The sequence below is a fragment of the Musca domestica genome, unplaced genomic scaffold (genome assembly GCF_030504385.1).
Source record: "Musca domestica strain aabys unplaced genomic scaffold, Musca_domestica.polishedcontigs.V.1.1 104, whole genome shotgun sequence".
In the NCBI taxonomy this organism is placed as follows: Eukaryota; Metazoa; Arthropoda; class Insecta; order Diptera; family Muscidae; genus Musca; species Musca domestica.
In genome coordinates, this window is record NW_026712121.1 from 2,289,096 (window position 1) to 2,299,505 (window position 10,410).

Sequence of the window (10,410 nt, forward strand, 5' to 3'; positions counted from 1 at the left end):
AACAAGAGAAAAAGAGTAACAGTGTTTATGTGGGGTATGTTCAGTAAATTTTATATTGATGCTGCTGTAGCTTTTCTCACATAAACACGTTTCTCATATAAACATCAAATGATAGCAACAATTCGACCTAAATTTGAGAAGAACTTTGAAAATTGCGGCCGATCGAGATTGAAAAGTGGCAAAAAAATCCCTGAAAATGGGAAATTGAGTGCTGCCGCCTTTATGTGGGGTATGTTCAGTAAACTCTACATTGATGCTGCTGTAGCTTTTCTCACACGTTTATCATATAAACATCAAATGATAGCAACAATTTGACCCAAATTTGAGAAGAATTTTGAAAATTGTGCGCGATCGAGATTGAAAAGTGGAAAAAAATCCCTGAAAATGGGCAATTGAGTGCTGCCGCCTTCCGCCATACAAAATTAAAACTTTCAAGTTAAAGGCAGTGTAACTTGAACATACACTATTAAAAAATTCAATATTTCATTTGTTGTGTTTTGAATTTCATAAATCAATGATCTAGATAGAATTGGATTGGATTGGAATTTTTCAAAACTCACCATACTTTTTATTTTGTGTTTTCTTGTTTTGAAATTATTAATTATTTTTTTGTGTAGTTTTGTATTTTATGTTTCGTTAAATATTAAGCACATTTCGTTTTGAACTGTTATGTTGTTTTGGTTTCGTACTACATACATACACAAATCTATATATATATATAAGTTCACATACCACATACATATGTAATTCAATAAACTAGTAATATTTACGTTGGTTGTTGTTCTTCTTCCTTAAAAACACTAATAGTTTCTATATCAGTTTTGCTTAATTTGATTTGTTTTAATTAATTGCCGTTTTTAATTAATTATTTATTTATTTTAATACTACTCGTGGTATTTTCAAATACTGTTTGAGTTAATTTTGTCCTTTGTCCTTGTCTTTTTTTTAGGTTATCATCATTGTCGCATAAATAATTTCGTAATTGTGGTATTTTAGTTTTGTTTTCTGTTTATGTTTAGTCAAATTTTAAAAATTTGTCGCTTTTTAAAAACTATTTAGTCTTATTAAGTTTACTGTTGTTTTTTTGTCTTTCTTTATTGCATAAATATTTTTTTAATTATTTACAATTATTGTTAAATAAGTTAATAATTAATAATTTAAAAATGAACACATATATTGTTGTTTTGTTGGTTAGTTTGTTTGTAGTAGAAGTATTGAATAGCAGTGTTGTGTAGCTCTTAATTGAATTGTTGTTTTAACATGTCTATGAACATTTAACGGAACTGTTAACACCCACCATACACTGTTTGTTAGAGGGTGCCGGTGTTTACATGCTGTTAATAACATAATAGCCATTCCAATGAATTTGCAAATTTATCGTTGATTGTTTTGCATGCCACCGCCTTTGTTGTGGTTTAATTTGAAACGGAAATATGTAACGGACGGATATGTACAAATAAATCAATGTTTCAATGACGATAGTTTGTTCCGAAAACAAGCAGTGGAATAATGTGAAAAATAAAAAAATAATAGAAAAAAATTTTTTTTTTGATTTAAAATCATTATGCTTTATTTGTCTTATTTTATTTTACAAAATTTGAAAATTTTTTACAAGGTTTGAATTTTTTTTGTTTATTTTTTTTTCAATTTTAAAAATACGAAATGTCGAATATTGAAGTAAATGCAGCACAGACATTGTTGTTGACCCCAAGTCACATCAAAATGGGATAGTTATATTTAAAAAATATATATTTTTTTGAAATACACACATGCATTTATTGAATATGAATTTACGTGGAAACCTAAATGATTCCGAATGGTGATTTATACACCATCATATGCATATGTTACAAAATAGTCAGGCTTAATCCCATTATTACTGTTTTTATACAATTTTTTTATCCAAACCACATTTGCTTCTATATTCTGTTGCTGGTGATTGCTAATTATTAAAAAAAATATTTCATCATTTTTATATTATGTTCGTTAATTTTTAGCAGTCTTATAAATCATGTTAATTTTGATGGTACTTTGGAGCTGATCTAGCCGAAAAAAGTGGACTGCAAATATGTGAATGTGTAGACATTAAGGGGTTCCAGAGACCACTATTTTTTTCTTTTGGAAACTTCGAAATATTTCTGGAAATTTCGTTTGAATTTATTTTTTTTTGGAGGGTAAGATGTGTGTCTTTAAGAAGCTGCGTAAATTACGCTGTGCAACACAAAAATAATTACAGGAAAAATCCGAGATATTTTGAAGGTAAAACAAAAAATACGAGACATGTACATTGGCGTTTTGAAAGTTTTCATGACAAAGTGGAGGGGGAAAGTTTTTTTACTAGGCGTAAAATGTTTGCTAACATTACTAATAACAAATCCAGAAATCTTTTCATCGAAAAATTTTATCCTAAAGGATTTTTTTTTTTGATTTGAAAACTCCTCTTCAACTGGATCGTAGCATGTTCAAATATTCTACAAAATTATTTGTCTATTAATTTAACTGTAGCTCTCAAAATACATCAAATATCTTTACCTTTACTAAACGCCAGGAATTGATAAATATTTAGAGATAAACCCCAACTTTATGTGAGTTTTTGCAAAATTCTCTTACAAAAACAAAATAATAAAATATGATGCCAAAGACAAAAATGTCTTCATAACATTTGACTATAGGTAACCAACGAAAAGAAATCTTTATTTCAATTACATGGCCAAATTTACTTTCACTGATTCTCTCTTTCTCTCTGTTGTATGATTGTTGCTGTACTTGTTCTATTCATATTTGTGTTACTGACTACGGTATTGCTAACCAATATCGGTTTCTCTACAAGTAGCACAACAAGAGAAAGAGAGTAGCAAAGAACAGTGTATATGTGGGGTATGTTCAGTGAAAACTACAGTGACGCTGGTATAGCGTTTCTCACATAAAAGCATTTAAAAACATCAAATGAGAGTAACAAATTGACCCAAATTCGAGAAGAACTTTGACAGTTGCGGCCAAACGAGATTTAAAAATGGCGAAAAATCCCTGAAAATGGCAAATTGAAAGCTGCCGTCTTCTTTCATGCAAAATTAAAGTGTTTTTGTTAAAGACAGTGTAACTTCAACATACACTATTTTAAAATTCAATGATTGTATTTCATTTGATGTGTTTTGAATTTCATAAATCACAGATCTAGATGAAATTGGATTGGACTCTTTCAAAACTCACCATATTTTTTATGGTCCAAAACTTCATTTTTGACAAAATGTGTTAAGAGAGGAAATAATCTACACTAACAAGTGAATCGATTTCTACTAAATTTGCAGAGAAAAATATAACAAATCGGGTGAACAATATATATGGAAACTATGGAATTGTTTCGAATTTCGTATTTGAAGTTCGGCCTATGACAAAAAAGCACCACGTCTACAGATAGCCCCCATGCAAAGGTTTTCATTGAGCGGTATTCTTCCACTGTAATATTGTAATCATCATTTAATAAATTATAACCCATACGACACCATGTGTTTCCTGAAAGCAATGGACATCCCTTTCCCTCTTTTTAGCATTTGCTATGAATGACACATAAAGAAATCCATGATTTTATAAGGCTGCTTTTTTGTTTTGTTTTTTTTTCTTTCTAATTTTTTTATTTCGTATTTTGAATACAAATGTTGTTTTTAAAAAACATCTAAATATATATTACCGTAACCGCTTTGTTTTTATTTTGCTTTGCTTACATCTACATTTATAAAAGTTGTACAAAATTAAATCTCTATATATATTAAAAAAAACTGAAAATTGATATATACTTTTTCATAAATGCAACCAATATTGAATTTTTTTATTTACTGTCTGAAAGTTGAAAAAAACAAAACTATTTCTTGTTGTGCTTATTTGTTAGTTATCTGGTTAGTCTATTTGTTTGAAATTTACAATATTCTATTCCATTTTTTTTACAAAAAACCAACATAAATTCCTTTTTAATTCGTTGCCTATTTTGTTTCGGTTATTTTCATTTTTTTATTCATCTGACAAAAGAAAACCTTTGGGTTGCTTAATTCGTTTGCAAGTTATTTGTTTTTGTTTTAAAGTATTTCTGTTTTTTTTTTTTAGTTATTCGGTGATTTTACATTATGCTATTTTGTTGGATGCTGTTTTTTGGCATTATATTTAGTATATCTTATATCATTTTTGTATTTGTTTGATTGTGGTTTTTTTCAGTTTGTTTTTTCCTTTTTTGTTGGTTTGTTTTATTTTAGACACTTAATCAAATATTAGTTTTGTAACACTTCAAGGTTTTAAGTTGAAAAGACACACAAAGAATTTTAAGGGGAAATTGTTTGAGGACTGACAAAGAGAGAGAGAGAGATTCTTATCGAAGTTATATCATGCACTATACATAAATGTTATTTGGTACTAGAAGTGTCAAGGCCTCGGTCCAATTTGTCGAACATCTATTCAGATTTCGACATAGTTCCAAAATTGTGACTACTTTAAATAAATAAGGTCATAGTTGTTCCCAATAAAAGCTTTTTTGTTACGGGAGCTCTACTAAATGCGCATAGTGGTGTAGGGTATTATATAATCGGCCCCGTCTGAATTTTGGCTTTTCTTTACTAGTTTCTGATTTCCAATATATCTCTACTTCACTCAATGGCTATTTAATTTACACTTTATGTTCCATCACCGACCGTCTGGAATTCTCTGAAATATTTCCCCCAACCAAGGAGTAATACCTTCTGAATACATTTTCTTGTAAATTTAACGAGCAAAAAGCAAATATTTTTCCCATAAACACTTTGGAGCATTTTTTCCCCTTCCCTTCCCGTCACTATGTCTAAGTGGTCAATTCGAAAGAATGAATGAATGAAAAGAGAAAATCGCAACCACATATTTGATTTGAGACCATTCATTCGCAAAATAACTTCAAGTATCCTCTTGATCTTCTTCAAACTGTCAACTAATGATGATGAAGATTTTTTTGTTCCAAGTTACAAAAAAACAAGAAGCCACTAACCACAATATGGCGGTGGGATTGCGTCCCATGCAAATGGATGTCCCAAAAGTGGAATTAATAAAAGGGTTTGGAAATTTGTATTTGACTGACCACAAGGCGAGTGAAAAAAAGAAAGGAGAGTCTGTGAGTGGAAAAGAGAAATTTCAAAAACGGATGTCAGTGGAAGCAATGATATTTAAAATGGCAATGTTTTAATTTGAATTAAAGATTAAATATGTAATTTTTCATTCAAAACTTTTTCCTCAAGATTTTGAAAAATATATTGCAATATATTGAAATGGAAAAGTTACCATATAGATGCGCTCTGAAACGAGTTTGTTGCTGACCAAATTTAACAAGCCATGGAATACACGATCGATAGTATGAATAAAGGGCTAGATAACGTAACAACCTCTCCTTGTCAATTATGCCAATTTGTTCATTGTTTTTATTACGGAAAAATACGACCGGTATAACATTGAGTTCGATTTTAAATTGCTCCTAGGCAGAATTAGATGCCATTTTTGGAAGATAGCGCCTTAAGGGTATGCAAAGTATTGAGAGGTTCAACTTCGTACATCTTTTTCTTCATCCACCATTAAGAGCTAAAACTTGAGAATTTTGGAAGACGGCCACCATGATAAGAAATGGCAGAATTTCGAAAATATATTGAAATTTTTCATATGGGCCTCTGGGATGACACAAAGCTAAACTTTGGAAATTTGTATTTTAAGGTACCAAAAATACGAAAATATAAAACATTGACCCACGACTTAAAAGTTTTCATGAGGATCACTCTTGCTCTAAATTAAATAGCAAGCGTACAAAAAGTACTGAAAGGTATGATTGATTATTGAGACCAGGAATTTTCAGATCTTGCCATGAATCTTCGCCCATAAGTGTAAGAAACATTTTTGGAGCTGTGTACTTTAGGATTACAAAACATATCAAAAGGTATAACATGGTACATCCTTTTTATTGGACGATTGATACGAGGTATTCTGGGTATTCTTTACCAAAAACACGAATAGTTACAGCTTTAAATTGTTCATACGTTACGGACGAAATTAGAGAGTATTTTTCAAACTTTGCAATTAAAAAACACAAAAAGTACTAAATTGTACAAAATAGTACAACTTGTTCTTGATTGCTTATAAAAAGCACGAATATTGAGATCTTGCGTGGCCCTCATGCATCTTCGCGCATAAGTGTAAGAAAATGCTTTTTTGGAGCTTTGTACTTTAAGATTACAAATCGTACCACATAAGGTACGAGGTGACACAGTTAAATTGGGAATAAAGGACACCCTTGGGTGAAAAAAGGGGGATTCTGGAATTCGTATTTACGGAAAGGTACAACATTGAGCTAGAACGTAAAACTTTTATAAGGATCAAATCAATCTTGGACAAATATCTATGGTATTTTTAAAGTTGGTGCTTAAAAAGTACTTGTTTTTTTTTAACAGAAATTTTAGGATTTGGCATGGAAGCTAATCTGCGAGCAGAAGAGTAAGAAAATGCAAATTTTTGAGAAATGTGTACTTCAAGAGTACGAAATGTACGAAAAGGTACAACAGGGTGCAACATTGCTATTGGGCAATCAATGCTGGTTGAAACCTTGAATATAGGACATATAGGACATTTTTGGATGAAATAAAGTGGGACTTTGGAAGTTAGTATTTAAGGGTACCCAAAAATACGAAAAGGCTTATGCCTAGGTATACATTTTTATGAGGGCCACTCCTGGCCCAAAAGTACTAAACTGTACAAAATGGTAAATTTTTTCTTAATCGATTATTAAGAGGGGGAGTTTTAAGAATAAAAATTTAAGAGTACAAAAAGGTATAACATGGTACATAACAGTTATTGGGCAATCGAAAAGAGCTTAAACCTTGAATATTTGCATGTAGGACACTTTTGGTTGACACAAAGCGGGTCTTTGGAAAAAAGTAATTTAATGAATCAAAAGTACGAAAAGCGACATAGTGAGTTCGACTCATGAAAATCGCTTTTGTTAGAAATTAGATGATATTTTGGATGTTGAAACTTAAAATGTGCTAAAATGTACAAAATAGTACAACTTGTTTTAAATTAATTATTAAGAGCGGGTATTTTGAGATTATTCATGGGAGCCACTCTTCGCGCAGAAGGTTAGAAAAATGCGATTTTTTGGATTTGAGTACTTTAAGGGTACAAAATCTACAAAAACGCATAATATGGTACATTATTGTTGTTGGACGATAGATACCAGCTAAAACTTGAATATTTTTATGAAGGATATTTTTGGGTGGCACATACTGGGGCTTTTGAACTTTGTACTTTAAGGGTACCAAAAATTTAAAAGGCTACTATAGTGAATTAGAATTTTAAAACGTTCATGAGAAAAAATACTCCACGCCTTTGGAAACTTTGAACTTTAACAACCTACAAAATGGTCCAAATTATTCTCAATTGATTATTAAGAGCGGGAATCTTGAGATTTTGCATGTTTACTTTAATAGTGAGAGATCACTTTAATAGGTGAGATTGGTGGAAATTTGTACAAATTTTTGAAAAAATACAAAATGTAACATCACTCCTATCGGCTCACCGATAAGATCTGGAATTTAGTTGGAAAATGAAGATTTCGGAAAGTCGTACCGTAAATGTACAACAAATACGAAAATGTGAAAAATATTGTTATTTAGCAATCGATGAATGCTAGAACTGGATATTACATGGAATCTTTGTAAATTCGTTAGAGATAGCCTTTGCAATGAAGTCATCCTTTGTGTGGACGAATGAAATGCGGTGAAATTTTCCGTAGTCCGTTAAGGGTGCGTAGTATAAAAAGTGCTAAATACTGTAGATTCAAGGAACGAATCAAAAAAAGTGGTAATTGTACTAAAGTGTACTAAATAGTAAGAGGCAATAAATTTAGTACCACTCACTTAGGTGACGGGGAAGAACAAATTTCGGAATTTGGTACTAAAATCGATGTTGGGATTATAGTTGTGCTAATCTAGTTCGATGAAACGAACTAGTTCATTATTTGTTTGATGGACTCCGGTTGTGTGTGTGAAAACTCTGCGTATGAGTGATATGAAATATATGAAATCACTCATACGTTTAGGAACTGGTGTACTGTACTATGAACTAGATCAGGGATAGCCAACCAATATCAAGACGAAAGCTTTGATTGAGATGTTTCACAGACGTGAAATCTTGCTGCTAATTCTTTGCGAAATGGAAAATCATGAAATCAAACGACCAGACCTCCTAAACAGCTACTGTCTGTTTATACATCAAACTTGCAGTTCTGGTGGTGAGATTACCGATTGATGGTGAGTTTTAAGCACAAAACTATCATTGTGTGCGAGGTGTGGTGAATTTCTCATAGGCGGTGTGAAGGCGAGTGCTGAACTAGATTGATAGAACTCTACTTGAGATATAGAGTTCCGTTGTGGAGTTTTTTTTTGTAACTAGTACCGTGAATGGACGATATATGATTGAAACTGTTAAACATAGTATTATTTTCTAATTATTAACAATGTTTAAATTTCGGAAAAATTATATTTTCAGTTATTTAAAAAAATGTAATGTTGGATAAAAACCATATTTTTCATGACTCACTCCCAAAATGTCCCCGATATTTAACAATTTCTCCTTTACATCTTTGTGTCATTTTCTATTACTTCTTTTTTATTGTTTATTATTTATACTTACTTAATTTAAACAAAAAAAAATATATATATTTGTTATACCTGTAGTTTTAACAAAAAACATAAATCTTTGTCTTTTTTTCTCTTCTTTAAAAAGAAACGGAAAATTGTGATAATTTGTAATTGCTTGTGTTAGTAGTTGTTGTTGTTGTTGTTGCTGTTCATTTTTCCATAATCGTTAAATCAAAATCCAAAAACAAATGCAAATGCAAATAAAACAAAAATCATTAGAACTCGTTTTTTTTTAATAATATTACGTGCTGGCGTGCAACATTTTTCCCACAATCATTGCCACAATGCTGTAGACCAGTGTTAGTTTCCAAATTCCGGATGAGCTACCAGCCGAGGCAACCGCTGTGGGCATGCGACTGGGTCTGACGATTGTAGGGATTCTGATTTTGATATTGTGGCGGAGGTTTGTTATAACTATTGGGACTGGGATAACCACCAGGGTATGGGGCCAAGCCACCACCGCTTCCGCCCAAAATGCCACTGCTGCCGCCGGGTGGTCCACCAGTGCCACCGGGTGCATTATAGAACGGCTGTTGTCCGAACACGAACGGCGAGTTGTAGGGATTCAGCGGCTGCATGCCATTTTGGCCACGGCCGGGGTTAAGTACGCTACCTGGATGATTGGGTTGAGGAAATTGTTGAAATGCCGGTGCAACAGTGGGTGAGTTATAAGGAAATATCGGCAGATTTGGCAGTATGGGCACCGACTGGGGCGCACCGAAAACATAGTGCGGATCGATGAGAGCCGGACCGCTGGCGCCGTTGTTGCCATTCTGATGACCGTTGCCCGTCGGTGCCCCATTGCCAAGGCCACCGCCATTAGAACTACCATAATCGCTATTATAATTGTTATTGTTGTTATTCTTAGTCTGATAGCCGTTGGTTTGGTAACCGTTCGACGATGAGGTACCCGGTTTGGCCCCATTACCATTGTGATTGATATAAGCGTGTGTATTGAGCGTGGGATTGGATGAGGAACCCGATGAGAATATACTTATTTCTGGACCAGGTTTTAAACTGGATCCTGCATAGGGTGATCGTGATCATGTGAGAATGTATTGTGCAATAATGTAACATAGTGATGTATGTATGTATGTGTGTTATATATCCACACCCATATTCATTTTGGAGAAATGAAGACGTAGTAGCCACAAATGAATGTAATGTAGAAGAGAAATAGAAAAAGAGAAAAAGAACACATGTTATGGTGTTAGTAAATTTCGTAATTTTAGTTATAACGCCTTTTTTTCTCACATCATTTATTTACGTATGTATGTAGGGTTCTTACTATTTCAAACTTTTACCGGAATTACAAAGCATGCAAAAAACATTTAAAATTTAAAGGTATTATAGAAAGTGCTACGATAAATATTGGTTTGAACAGGGGTTGCAAAAATTAAAACGGAATATATATTCTTCGAAAGTGAACAATGGTTTGGACATTTCTGAAATTTAAGAACTTACATAAACTTAAATATGTTGTGAATGTATTTTTTTTTTTTGGTTAGACTCTATGTCATTAGAAAATAAATTTAAAAATTTTAACTTTAATTTTTTGATCGATTTATTCAAAAATATTCAAAAAATATTTAAGAGAGAAAAATAAAATCCCCTTTTCCGAAGCCTGTGTAAAAGCTCTTTTGAAATTGGTGTGTAATCTAGCTCACTCTGAGTATGAGTGATATGAAATTTATGACATCACTCATACGTTTTGCAA

General features: G+C 32.2%; 1 protein-coding gene across 1 annotated transcript; it reads right to left on the reverse strand.

Annotated features, from left to right (window-relative positions):
* Window positions 1-8,734: 8,734 nt before the first annotated feature.
* Window positions 8,735-9,717, reverse strand: LOC131804968 (uncharacterized; the record flags this gene model as incomplete). Its single annotated transcript, XM_059128206.1, has 1 exon — window positions 8,735-9,717. A coding segment is annotated over one exon (701 nt), but the record flags the coding sequence as incomplete, so codon positions are not given.
* Window positions 9,718-10,410: the final 693 nt, after the last annotated feature.